Raw genomic sequence first — 15,265 nt, forward strand, 5'->3', positions numbered from 1 at the left:
AACACCATTTTACTTCGCGTTAATACACCTTTTGAAAATGCACCTGTCCCCGTTTGACACCCTTCACATGTGTGTGAGAGGGTGTGTGTGTGTGTGATAAAAATTATGTTAACAACGTAAGGGGGCATTTTTTTTTATTTTCGTGTGTGTTTTTATAATAAAAATTGGAAGATATTGTAGAAATTCTGACCTGTCTAAAACTGCTTCCATGACCCTGGGGCATGTTGGACTTGTACTAACTTATTCATTATCTTTCATACATTCTTTTTTTTTTTTTGTCATTGTCTTAAACTCTTATAAAACAAGTACAAATATCAGTTTCCGATCGGATTCCACAGACAGCGTTTGAAGTTTTACAGGTCAATTTTTCTCCAGTTTTAGTATATAAACTGTGTCCAGTAAGGTTGGTATAAAACGAAGTATTTATCAAAATATCACAGGTTTTGCAATTTTTAGTAGAACATTTGGAAAAAGAAGAACTGGAAATAAATAAATCCAAAGTGATAACTCCTCTCGAATAGCATGACTGAGGTATATAATTCTGTAAATCAGAATGCTATAACTCTATCTCTTCGGCTGTATCAAAATTATAAAAAAAAAATAATAATAATAAAAAAATAAATAAAAAATAAAAATCAACGTTTTGATGACTATTTTTGAAAGATACATGTATAGTGTATTAGATTAAATGTGCCATTGAGGCAGTTGTGTCATCGTTGTGAAAAAAAATCTTTTTTCTAGAAAAGGGCGAGGTGATCCGATTGATCAGTACCTCCCCCCCCCCCCCCCCGTACACACATACAAACTAATTCAAGGCATAATGGTAAAACGATTTATTTGAAACTAGTTTTTCATAAATGATCCAGCTATTGCTTCACGATTTCCCCCTTTTCTTAATAAGTTGAACGCAACGATTTTATCCCAAAAGTTTTTTTCTTAAAAAAAAAAAAAAAAAAAAAAAATATCAAAATGATGTACATAAAACAAGTCAAACAATTATATACATGTATCAGATTTCAGTTAAGGTCAGACGACCCGTTCCTCAAATATATATAGCTTTTCCCAATATTTTGTGATCGATTGAAATATTGCCATTTTAAGAAGTTTCCTCACAAAAAATCGGGGTACATTACCAGGCATTTGTGCAAGATTCTGGGGATGGTATTTTCTATATAATCCTATACTAAAGTTCACTTGAACTGCTGATATCACTATTTTTGGTCCATATATTTTCAGACATTTTGAAAATAGTTTAGAAATCAAAATATAATAAATATAAATATTTTTGGTATATTACAAAGGAATGTAAAAACAGATATTCGAGGAACGTGTCGTCTGACCTTAAGTTACAATGTTCAAGCCATCTGCCTCGAGCTTGTTAGTGGTTGGTAGCGATCAGAGTTTGACTTCACAGAAATACACGTCATCGTAAGTATTCGTGGTTCCGTGAAATCCATTATCTTTGTTGAAAGCCAAGAGGTCATACTTATAAGGGTGACTAGGGGCCCACCGGAAGTACGTAATTTGTGTACCGTCGTTGTACTGCCACTGACTGCCGACATAGCTGCCTTGTACCCAATAAAATAGTTCTGTTATTGAGTTGGTATCTGCATTTTAAAAAAAAAAAAAAGCCAACATTGACATAATTTAAAGAAACATAATACAAATTCAATAAGACGAATAGGTATAATGTTACAAAGACTTAATAAAGAATTTTAAATTGTATTAATTTCGCCATTATTCAATTGTCATCCCATAATCGATTTTAAACGAAATGATAGTTTTTTTAATTGTTGTCTGTTTGGTTGTTTGTGTTTTACATATACGGATATATACCCCATTCTCCAAATAATTCCCCTGGTCATCCCTGTATCCTTGATGACATGTCCTTGAATTCATATTTTAGAAATGTTTAACGTATAACCACATATATGAGATTATATATTTTTAAATCATTAGTAACAAAGTTACTAACTTACAAACTTGTACAAATTACACATAACTTCAACATTTCGTTTCTCTATTATCGTGAAATGACCCTAAGCAAGACAATATAGGTCATAAGAACAACATACTGAAGTCAATTCCGATCAAAGTTCCAAACATACTCGGTATATGTCCAGGATATGTATGGCACTCTTCATCGAATTTATTCAAGTATGATGACACACGTTTGTCATGGTCTTGACTCAAGGTCATGCTTACAGATCGAGGTCACTGGGAAATGATATTTGAATGAATTAAAATTTGAGTTTGATGTTGCCCAAAGGTATCAAGACCTTGCTTCAAGGCCGTATCTCAATGCCATGTTGTCAAGGTCACATAGTGATAGCCAAATGAAAAGTGTCGAAAGAAAAGACATCTGTTTTTATAAAATAGTGAAAAATAAAATACAATATTTAGGTTTCAAACAATTATTATGTGTGTACTTCTCTGCAAAGGATTCATCATGAATGCTATGATTGAAATGTTTTCTGGCAATTATTCTTTATTTATTATTTTGCCTTTATATCTTCGCACTTTTATTGATATGTGTTAATTAGCTCCCGAGTGTTGAAAACAATTATACCGAATGTTTTAACTTAACAATTCATCACATCATATATTGACAGATGAAATGTTTAAAACGAATTATATCTCTAGCGGCACCGTTCCGAACAATACTTTAAAATTGTCGCACGGTAGGAATTTTTAAAGAGCATTACATGCAAACGAACTTTCTCCAAATCTACAAATATTTTTTACTCTTCTTGCATAACTTTGTCAGTTTTTTTTTATTTTCAATATTTTGCAGTGGGCATACGTTAAATGTCTTATTTGAATTAAATTAACTCACTAATGTATGACAAAATTTCGTTGTCTTTGTCAGCATTGTCGATTATGACGAGTTCCGCTCCCTCGCTGGCACAGGAGGACTCGGCGTCCACACGGCTCTTTCTTGTTCCGAAATATTTGTAGCAGAAAACAAGTCCAAGTTTGCAAGTGTAATCTGAAGGGCAAGAAGTGCCTGAAAAAAAGTTTTAAAATGTAATCTTTCAGGCCCATTGGAAACAATATCGGTTTGGGGAGGCAGTACTTATCCCCCAAGATAATCAGACGCTACAACTAGCTCGGAGGGGGGGGGGGGGGCACGACAATAAAATTGCCTTTGTTATCTATTGTACAGTATGTAAGTGGCAAAATTATTGAGGGACACAACCATTATAGCTTTATTTTCCACTGTATGGTATATACTGGCAAAATTATTGGGGTTCCTTCAATAAAGCTACGGGCCTGTCTTCTTTCACAGGACTTTTTGCCCACCACTTTAAATGCCCAAGAGAGATCGACGATGTCACGTTTTCTGCAAGGATTCATGAATTCTATCTCTAAACTCCTTTATTATAGGAACATGTTGCGTACCAACTGTGCATTCTTTAGATTTCTTCATGATTAGTATTGCAGTTTTAATGTGTTATCGATATTTAAGTAAACAAAAAAAGAGCATTCTTTCTTTGTTATGAGGATGAACAGTTGCAACATTGCAGATAAAAAAAAACATAATCCGCTTAAGCGGATTGTTTCGTTTTTGTTTTTTGTTGTTTTTTTTTTTTTGTTTTGTGTTTTGTGTTGTTTTTTTTTTTCTTTGCAATGATTGTAACCGTCCTTTCCCGTATATACAAAAATGGAAATATATCTTATTGCATTGTTTATATCTGTTTTTGAAAATTATTATTTTTTAAAGTAGTTACGAATACGTACAATATCATATTATGGATGTGTACATTACATTGATGGAAGAACCATGAAACAGATGACCTTTGACACTTCTTAGATTAGAAATATGTTCATAGACATGAATGTCCCGCCCAATCGTTTTTCTATTCCTAATAATTAAAAAAAAAAACATCTTTCCACCAGCAGCATTTATTGATATTCTTAATATTTAAATTTTTATTTTTTAATTAAAAGACCTCAAAGCAATCTTAACTGCTTTGGTAATCAATTTTGAAAATTTCTCTTGGTAAATCCTTTTCTACTCTAAAATGCTTTGAATTAATATCAGAATATTTTATACGTAGTGGATATTTAAGGTTAGAAAATTGGGCCCTAATATGGGTCGGATACTTTTATATTATTTTCCGGCTGTCCTCTTTGAAAAACGATGCTAACCCTCGAGCTCCCTTCCCTTGAAAAACAATGCTACGTGCCTGACTAAGAATAATTTTTACATTAAAGATGCAAAAGGGCACCGTTTCGCTACAATATGGAGGTGTAAAATGGATAAAATCGATTGAAATACTATTCATCCTTAAGACTGAAACTTGGATAATGTTGATTTTATACATTGAAGTATCGTTCTCTGAAAGCCATTGCTGTGGTTTTTATGAAATCTAAATAAAGTCTAAAAGGATTTAATTTGCAAGTAAGAGTGATAAAACAAATGTTATTCACTGAACATTTTATATTAGTCTCGATTTTTGTCTTCAGTGCTAAATCGGCCATTTGAAACCTTAAAAGCAAACACTGTTCAGGCTAGTAATAAATGTCACAGTGAATTTTCATGTTAATGAAAAGACGCTTTTATTTACTCAATTTGTACTCAGGCTTTTTGATATCATAGACTGCTGCTTTTTTCAAAAAAAAAAAAACGGAACTCGTACATGTAAATTTACTTACCTTGTCATTGGTCATTTGCAAAATTATTTCGTTAAAAAACATTCTGATTATACACACAAGTACCCCGAAGTTGATATACTCAAAATAAAAGATACCCCAGAGTCTGACACATCTTTTCATATTTAGATATTTTTCTACAAAGGGACGTTAATGATAATCTAACAATAAAACTTTATGATAAAGGTGATGAATTCAACTTTCCTATCGTTAACTTCCCTTATTTATGTAGCAATATACCATTATCACCTGCATACGGAGTTTATGTCTCCCAGTTGATTCGATACGCCATGCAGAGCAAGTTTTACGTATGAACAATAATTTTTCTAAAACGAGGCAAGATATTGACAAATAAGTTGATGAAATAAAAATATCAGCAGTCCCTTTTAAAGTCAATCTATGATCGATACAATGACCTTGTGAGCAAATACAATCTAAGACCACGGAACAGTAACAGGCAAGATCGGGAATATGCAGCTTGTAGTCATTTCCATCTGTTACAGTCAAAACAGTTGATGATAGACAATGAAATGAGTGGGTACAATTCGACACGGACGCCTGATTGGATTGAAATTCTAGTTCGAAATTCATTTTCAATCCACTTGAACTATTTTCATACGCACAGTGTTAATGTATGATCCACGAGACAATTTCAACTCCCAAATACATGTAGTTTGAAATTAATGTATATCAGAATTTCTACCCAATATTTTCATGGGCACGTGAAAGTTACATGGGACGGGCACTTAATTCGGGGGGGGGGGGGTTAGCAAATTGTGTCGAGTCCGATTATTTATGTTCATGCCTTCACTTGGCAAAATATATTTATTTCTAGAATGACACGAGATATTTATTATTTTCTTCACTGAAAAATGTTCTTAATTTTTCCAAGATCTTTCAGCCCCTCCCCTACGACATGAATCAAATTGCCGTCCCCTTTTTATTTCTTTAAAACACATAAGTTTCAAACTATTCCGAAATTGAAATTATTTGTCTTCTGGATCAATCATTAACACTGTGCTTACGATCGTAACCGAGATGGATTGAAAATGAATTTTAAACTAGGATTTCAATCAATTTTTTCTCAGCCGCTCGCGCCGAATTTTACCCGCCCATTTTATTATCTATAATCAAATTTTTGGATTCTAACAGATGGAAATGTAAGCTCCATATTTCCAATCGTTCCACGGTCTTATCATTAAGTTAAATGTTGACTGAGGCCATCTTTAAAAAAAAAATGTTTGTTTGGCCTCTTCCGACCGACTGCTTAAAAATGTCCCAACTCAAAACTCTTTTAACCTCCAGAAAAGGATATTTTTTTTTTCTTTTTATTCCTGGGTTTTCTCATCCTGTCGATAAGTATTCTGAAATTTTCTAGAAAAAAAATTTCCCCACCTACCTACCGACCCAATTGTTTTATCCTGAGTCGGTAGAGGGCAAACGAACATTTTTTAAAGATGGCCTGACGTTTTTCACACAGATTTTTCCGATCATAACAAGGAGCACACTGCGGGTGAAACCGGGTCGACAGGGGAAGGATTACTCCTCCATGGCACATATGTACCTGATCCCACCTCTGGTGTTTTCAGAGGCTTGTGTTTGCTTGGCTCCAAAAATTAAATTGTATTGATTCAATAGACCTTTGAGTTTGATTACTGTTCGTTATCTTCCTACTTCACATGTTAATTTGCATTTAGATTTTAAAAAAGATATCCTTACCATAAAACTTTCTACATATTTTTTTAGAGTTGATAATAATTATACAATAAATTAACATGACATAAAAGTATAATTCTATGTAAATATTTCGCAGTTTCAAAATCATTTACGGAAGATTTTGTAAAAAAAATTAACTTTTACTTAGATTTTATCATATAATCTGTCAACTCTAAATCTTAGAGGCGTAGGCGTTGGAACCGGGGGGGGGGGCTTAGTCCCCACCCTTTTTTGCAAAGATAGACATAATATAGGTATTGAAAATTGGGGCTTAGCCCCCCTCCCCCGCTTTTGGGGGGGTGTTTAGTCCCCCCCCCCCCATCAATTTGCTTCCGACACCTATGAGATTCATATGTATATAGTGACCAAGATATTTACTAAACCACTTTGCTTTGGTCAAAATATATGAATTTTCTTATGAAGACTATTTTGCCGTTTATCAGTTAATGGTATTGGAGCGGGACCGTGGCACAATGAATAATTTTTCAGATAAAATGACAACCGTGCTTTGTAAATTAGATGCATTGGAGAATTATTTGCTTACGATACATAATTATGTAATACATGTATATATTTAACAGTTAGATGGTAACATCATAGCAGATGGCGAGATCCTGGTTTACTCCGAGGCCTCATTATGGTAAATATATGTTTGACCTCGGGAAACCAAAAATCTTGCAAACCCTTAAAGTAATATACTTCTGATTTTTAAAGAAAGTTACATGAAGGTTGTTGTACTGTGCTGGCAATAGTAGTGGTTGTAATAGTCGTTGTAGGTGGTTCCGTTATGTGTGCCTCACTGGTGGTGGTGGTTGGTGTATTTGTGGTAAGTGGTGGTGTTACTGGCTCTGTGATTGTGGAATGAGCTGAAAAAGTATAATAGTATTGTATGTTTACAAACGTCACAGATACCCAAGAATTGAGAAAATTGGTTCATATAGTGCAAGAGTTTGTGTTTTAATATACATTTATTGACTGGGTTCGAGGGCAACATGCGTTTTGTCTGACCCAAGAACCAAACTGTTTGCTTGAGGCCGTTAGGCCGAAGGCACACAGTTTGCTTCGACGGGTCAACAGAAAGCATTTTGCCCGAGAACCCAGTCAATAAATGTTTTGTTATACCTTATTATCATATTTATAATTTATCTTAAAATTGACCTTTCAAAATGTTAAGAATGTTCGAGTTGCAAATTGAGAAACACACTGTAGATTTCAATATTGAATTTACTCAATTTAGATATAAGGGCAGATCACTCTAACTGCAGAAAAATACCAGAGAATCAGAACTCTTTAGTGTGCATTGTAGACAGGGTTCTTAAGTAGAGAAACTTTCACCAAGTTTTTCCCCTGGTCCGTTGGTCCTTGAAAATACTTTTTTGTGACTCAACCTTCTTCTTTATAATAATTTTCCATTAAAGGTTCATGAACCTTCTGCTCACACATATAAAATGTTGCTTAAACTGTTATGATTTTCCAAAAGAAATGTGTTTTATAAGTAAAATACAGACAAATATAGCATAGCTTGCGGGGCAAAATTGGACAAAAAAGACAACCTGTCAAATTTATAAGGGATTTTAAAATACACATATGTCATTAAGAGTTATCTCTCTTATCAGAGTATCAATGAACCTTAAAGGATTGTATGGCCCTATACTTGAAGAAAATTGAATTCTGTTTACCCAAGGATTCAGATGAAACTAGTCAACTGGTTTTTGAGACGACAAATGGTTAATGGAAAATCTGTTTTGGCTCAGTCGAACCATGTATTCAAATTCAAGGACATATCTCATGATATCCATTATAAATGTGTTGGTAAAACTTGAATAGTATCTGTTCATCATACATCTACTCTTAAAAATTTAATTCAAACACAAATTGTATTTATAAGTACAATCTAAAGGACCCGTTTAGTTGGTTTTTAAACATAAATAAACAAGGTTTACCAGTCGAATGCCCTGCACTTAAAAAACACTAACGCAAAACAAAAAAAAAGAACAAGTAGAACGACCCCCCCCCCCTTTCACCGAAAAGCCTTTCCGTGATATTAGTACCTTGTTAGTAGTAAAGACTATCGGGTAACCTTTTCTGTGTTAGTGGCCTGTGTCAATGGCCATGACCACCTGCTCTTTCTGCCACTTTACAAAATGATACTGTAGTCAGCAGCTGTGCTTCTGGTCCTGTGTAACTGATTCTGTCCAATTTTCAGCGTTACTTGTTCCAGCATTTAAATTTGCCAGTGGATTGATCCAGGTTACTTTGACATCATAGTATAGACTAATTCAGTTCTGCAGAACACCATGTGGCGGCGGGGACTAACAAAATTAATGGTTCAGTTGTCATCTGCAGCAATGTCAGTGCATATACCCCTGGATTGGTCCATTGGCCAAGTTCTTCATTTAGCATTTGATGCTGACTCCCCAAGCCAATGAGTAAGACCACGGCTGTTTTTGTAGGCGAGCAGTTGAGCAGTATGCTTTTAAAAGTCACCCTGATATTGAGAATTTGAAGTTATTTACATAAGTAATTAATTTACGCATAGAAGCTTGAACTATTGTTAAGAAATAATGGCAAATGAGTTTTAAAAGATGAAAGGCATCCAGTCAGACTTCAGTTAGGGTGATAATGATTTTTCTGTCTGTATAAGATTCCTGGCACCTGACGATTAGTTGGTGTAATCCCCCCCCCCCCCTCCTTCCTTGTGGGAGTTTTTTTTAGACACGATAACTTAGCAAATATACATGGATTTCTAGTCTGTCATACCAATACTTCGTTATTTGATATCATTTTCCGCTTTTGTTAAGTTTTAGAGATTGCCCCTTTACGGCATATAAAAATACTAAACAGCCTCGTAAACACAGGGTGCCCCTCTTCGAGGGAGATTTTCAACCTTAATACAGCATTACCAATGAAATTTATGCAAGAGGCAGTTCAGGGAGATGTTGTTTTACAAGCATCTTACGTTTACACCCGAATCAAAATTATTCATTTATCCTAAATTCGCGTTTATTTACCCAATTCCCTTTCACTGGCAGCCAAATAGGAGGTTTTGATTGTCGATTGTGGAAAAAATCCAAGTAGTTCCAATTAGCTATCTCTGGATTTTTCATTACGCTAAACAAAATAGTACGTAATGGCAACCAGTGGAAGGAAGTCTGGTTAATAATCCCGAATTTAGGACAAAAAAAACATTATATTTTGACCGAGTGTGGCTGTAAGGGGCTTGTAAAACAACATTTCCCTGAACTGCCTCTTGCATAAATTTCATTGATAATGCTGTATTAACGTGTTGAAAATAACGAAGTATTGGTGTGATAGGAAAGGAATTCATGAATATTTGCTAAGTTACCATGTCAGGTGCCTATATATGATGGCTTACAAATGTCTCAAGCCAATTCAAACCTAAATAGTGTGACTTCCAATCTTTTTTGTCACATGCTCAGTAGTCCCATTTGCCAAACGGGGGAGAGAGTGTTTGTGGTGCAAAGCTCGACTTATTTGCATAGGCGTCGGAACGGGGGGGGGGGGCAAGGGGGCTTAGCCCCCCCCCCCACTTTTTTGCAAAGATAGACATAATATAGGCATTGAACATTGGGGCGTAGGTTCCCCCCCCCCCTTACTTTCAAGAGGCACAGGTTGCAGTGTAGTCAAAGAAGGGTAAGTGTTAGGATTTGGAAAAGGAATTGGTACTGAAAGAAGTTTGACACCCCACCCCACCCCCACGAAATAGGATTTTCGCATCTAGACAATTACTATTTTTCTTTTTTTCCTCTTTCAATTAGCCCCCCCCCCCCCCAACTTTCAATTTGCTGCCAATGATTTGTGCTTGTCTTGCAGGTATTTTTGCTCCCTCATTGTCTCAATTAACAAGAAAAAGGTCTTACTTATAAACCTCTCATAGATTTTTTTTGTTGTCAAATAAAAGTGGGCGCGTGTGCCCGGCCTCTCCTCAAATAGAAATCGCTTTCTACGGGTCTGGCTTGAATAAGCCAAAAGCAATTTTTGTTCCAAAAATGAGTTTCTATTCTTAGCTCACCTGAGCCAAAGGTAATATCCGTTGTTTAAATCCTGTGGCTGGGTGGGCTATATAAGTGGTAATTTTTATAGGGAAAAAATCATAATGTATATATTCATGAATTTCTCAGGAAGGGAATGGTGACTCGGGTGAGCGATATGATCCAAAGGCCTCTATGATGCAAATATAACCCTTTACCCAATAACCTTGCCATGGGCTAAGTTCATGACACACTTATAAACATAAAAAAATATTATTTTTTCGTATTTCTCAATAGCAAAGTTGCAAGCATTGATCAGACACGAAAATGGCGCTTCAGATCAATGTCACCGTGAATTTTTATTCAAGGTCACAAAAGAATCTCTGACCAGAGCAACTTTTGTGCTAAGTGTATAAGCCTCCTGTGTTTCTTTACAGAGGGTATGAAGCGGCCAAGAATTATTTACACTCCCTGTCCTTAAGGTTTTACCAAACAGGTTGACCTTTGGTAAAACCTTAACCTTGAGTTAGCTTCAATGACCTTTCAGTTTATGAAGATTGTGACACACTCTCTAGAAATAGGCTAACATCTGACGAAATATGAGGTCACCGTGTTCTATGTGCAAGGAGAGAGTCGGGCAAAGAAATGCATACCACCCCCCTTCCCAATCTTCGACCCGGGGTGAACAAAATACACATCCTTTATCTTAAAATAATACATGTACCAGAACAAAATATCAATACTTTGATACTGTTAATGTTGTGTGCACATCAGTGGAAAATATGTCTACTAGAAAAACGCAATTTAGATATAGTTGAATCGTTGTATGAAAACAAAATCAAAACAAGGTTCTTCCTGGGGGAAAATTAAAATAATTTTCAATTCAAAGGGGGTGTAAATGTAAAAACAAGAGGTAATTTGGCCTTTATTTTATGACAAACAACAGTAAATGTCAGTTATATTTTATAGTCTGCTAGTAATCCCTATTAAAACTCAGCCTTCGGGATGGAAATATTGCCGTGTTGGTGATCATTGTGTTGACATTCATGCATCGCCATAGGCGAGATTTAAAGTACAGAATCCGGTGTAACCAATCATCTTAATTAGTGTGATACTAAACCTTGAAAAACAAGCTTATATTGCTAAATAAAGGTTTAATTAGCGAGTGGTTTTCATCTGCATGGTGTTATTACATTTGAGTGTAAGCATATTTGTCGAACTCAACTGAATATTATATTACGTGCTGAAATAATTATTGCACTGTCAGTATTTCCTTTATTTTTATTTTCATCATGATTAATTAAGGAGTCTCAATGGTGTAAATTCCAAACAAGCGAGTTTCTTCAAATGTTGTTTTTTTTTTTTTTTTAAATATTTGAAATTCAAGTGCTTAAAATCTGTGTGAAGTGCCTGACAAAGAATTGATACAAGGTTAAAAAAACAAAAACAAAAACAAAAAAATCTTTACGACCCCTGCCTCTCCCCTTCGTATGCAATGTCAGGAATATCCCGAATTGATATTTGCTGGCATACGAGCACAAAAATTTTGGTTTCATTTTATTTTTATTTCATAAAAATACTTGTACTAGAATCATTTCAAGTAAATGAGTGTTGAGCTAAATTAAAACCAGTAATCATTAACTTCAGAGAAAGTTAGTGTAAATGAAGAGAAAATGTTCTGACTATATCTATATATCTGGCCATTTTTTAACCATCAGAAAACCAACCTTGACTGACCAACCTTGTCCCATTCTTGGTCTCGTTGATAAGAGCCCGAGAAACGATCTCCGTTAGAGCATGATGAATATTGAAAAGAATTGGAGAAACGATCTCCTTTAGATGAATGTTGATAAGAATTGGAGAAACTTTAGATGAATGTTGATAAGAATTGGATAAACTTTAGATGAATTTTGATGAGAAACGGAGAAACGATTTCAGTTAGATGAATGTTGATAAGAAATGGAGAATCTATCTATTTATAATAAATGGAGAAACGGTTTCCATTAGATGAATGTTGATAAGAAATGGAGAAACGATCTCCGTTAGATGAATATTGATAAGAATTAGAGAAACGATCTCCGTTACATGAATGTTGGTAAGAATTGGAGAAACGGTCTCCGTACAAGATGAATGTTGGTAAGAATTGGAGAAAAGATCTCCGATAGATGAATGTTGATAGGAACCCAAGAAACGATCTCCAATAGATGAATGTTGATAAGAACTCAAGAAACGATCTCCGTTACATGAATGTTGGTAAGAATTGGAGAAACGATCTCCGTACAAGATGAATGTTGGTAAGAATTGAAGAAAAGGTCTATACGTACAAGATGAATGTTGGTAAGAATTGGAGAAAATATCTCCGATAGATAAATGTTGATAAGAACCCAAGAAACGATCTCCATTAGATGGGTGTTGATAAGGAATGGAAAAACGATCTCCGTTAGATGAATGTTGATAAGAATTGGAGAAACGATCTCCGTTAGATGAATGTTGATAAGAATTGGAGAAACGATCTCCGTTAGATGAATGTTGATAAGAATCGGCGAAACGATCTCCGTTAGATGAATGTTGGTAAGAATTATAGAAACGATCTCCGTTAGAAGAATTGGAGAAAAGATCTCCGATAGATGAATGTTGATAAGAACCCAAGACACGATTACCGTTAGATGAATGTTGATAAGGAATGGAAAAACGATCTCCGTTAGATGAATGTTGATAAGAATTGGAGAAACGATCTCCGTTAGATGAATGTTGATAAGAATTGGCGAAACGATCTCCGTTAGATGAATGTAGAGAAGAATTGGAGAAAAGATCTCCGATAGATGAATGTTGATAAGAACCCAAGAAACGATTTCCGTTAGATGAATGTTGATAAGGAATGAAAAAACAATCTCCGTTAGATGAATATTGATGAGAATTGAAGAAACGATCTCCGTTAGATGGATGTTGATAAGAATTGGCGAAACGATCTCCGTTAGGCCTAGATGAATGTTGGTAAGAATTATAGAAACGATCTCCATTAGATGAAACGATCGCTGTTAGATGAATGTTGATAAAAATTATAGATACGATCTCCGTTAGATGAATGTAGAGAATAATTGGAGAAAAGATCTCCGTTAGATGAATGTTGATAAGAATTGGAGAAATGATCTCCGTTAGATGAATGTTATTAAGAAGGGGAGACTAAATTGCCGATATCTTTCTCTTTTTCTAATGCCCCATACCAGTAGCATACAGCTTTTGAAATATCCATCTGGAATCTGTGTACTTTTCGAATGTTTTGTAGCTAGTTCAATCCCATACTTTGTATTAATGTATTTTCAGCTTATTTGAACGTGTACTAGAGGTTAAAAAATAAGATTTTTTTTCCTTCCGGTGCTTTATGGCTAAGTGAACATTTCTCAAGTAAAGCACAAGAACAAATAATCTTCAGTAGATATCCAAAAAACAAACCAAGGGCCCGTTTTACAAAAGAACTTACGACAAAGACCAAAAAATTTCGTTGATTGTAATTTTTTTCAAATTCAATGATTTTGTTTGAAATTGCCAGCATCAAAATACCTTGTAAAATTCTTTTTTAAAATCTTAAAATCATTTTTAATTAATATAAAATAGAAAGTTATAAATAGAATTAAATTTTGGTCTTAGCCGTAAGTTCTTTTGTAAAACAGTCCCCCAAAATTATAGCAGAAAAACTTAATAGTTGGGGTCCGAACCCTACTTGGTGGACATTTGTTGGCAGTCATGCACTTTGAAAAAAGCTGCAATGAACCAGAAGAACGATATCTATCATGATCATATTACAATTCAGTGAATTCACTGCTACTACTACTAATAATAATAATAGAGTCCGAAATATCTGACGTTTTCCAAGCGTTTTTAACGATTTAATATTTGACGTGCCAGGGCAAATATCAAAATCGTGAAAAACGCCTGGAAAACGTCAGATATTTCAGAATAATAGTAATAAAGAAATAATACCTGTAATATTGTTGTACGTCCTCCAACCACTTTCCAAAACAGTTGACGTTGTATCCGTGATTGTGACGTCATATCCACAACAGGTACGTGTAATTGAATTATAAGAAAAACTTTGGCACATTGATACGCCACACTGAATCCCGCAATGTATTTTTGAGCTTTTCCTCTCTGTAAAAATTATGTTGGAACTTCTCTGTTTGTCACGCATTACTGTAACTTCTCGGTACAAGTTTTCCTTTCCTGAAATTTTACAAAATCCAGGGGAACATTCGAGGGAAAATAAATATAAGCAGCCAATTAATGTAAAAATCGTCATCCTTTCAGGGAACTTTTACTGGGCTATTAACCAACCCAACTGTGTCATCTAATTCATAATGGCAAAATGGTTTCTTGATGAAGCAAAAACAAGATTCGTAAAGCTACTTTTACACACATCGTGTTTGCTAGTTATTTTCTTCCTGCGAAATCGATTGATTTAAATTCTAATCTATTTTTTTCCTACTTCAGTTAAAACTTCATCAATTTGCAAATGTCCGCATGTGCATTGAGGTGTCTATTGACTTTTAAATAACTTTCATCTGCCAAGAAATTATCGGGTAAATAAGTACTCATTTATAAATGCAATTCAGCAGCATACGTTCTGGTAAGTCAGTTTGAACAAATAAGTGGGGAAGATATATAAATTTCATATTTATTGTGCAAAGAGGGTGTTGCACTTCTTTTGTTATTTTCCTTAAAGCTGTAGCAGTTTAAAAGAAAAATTTCAAGTAACAGAAAACGGTCTTAATTTTTGTCAGATACAACAGTATATACAGCACAAGGTAGAACAATATTTGCAAAATGCATATCGACTACCAATTTGCCATTAAAAGAAGTGTAAATTAGTCACATAGCAAAATAAGTCAAGTTTTCTGTTTTTC

The 15,265-nt window shown here is 34.7% G+C and overlaps 1 protein-coding gene across 1 annotated transcript; it reads right to left on the reverse strand.

Annotated features, from left to right (window-relative positions):
• Positions 1-867: 867 nt before the first annotated feature.
• LOC133196034 (aggrecan core protein-like) lies at positions 868-14,661 on the reverse strand. The gene is made up of 4 exons (XM_061331985.1): positions 14,346-14,661; positions 7,095-7,238; positions 2,837-3,007; positions 868-1,607 (listed from the first exon to the last, which is right to left on the reverse strand). The coding sequence occupies exons 1-4, from the start codon at positions 14,659-14,661 to the stop codon at positions 1,396-1,398; spliced, it is 843 nt and encodes a 280-aa protein (XP_061187969.1). The 3' UTR covers positions 868-1,395.
• Positions 14,662-15,265: the final 604 nt, after the last annotated feature.

This window comes from Saccostrea echinata, unplaced genomic scaffold (assembly GCF_033153115.1).
Source record: "Saccostrea echinata isolate AGI-Se365-2 ecotype Australia unplaced genomic scaffold, CSIRO_AGI_Sech_v1 ptg000030l, whole genome shotgun sequence".
Taxonomy (NCBI): Eukaryota; Metazoa; Mollusca; class Bivalvia; order Ostreida; family Ostreidae; genus Saccostrea; species Saccostrea echinata.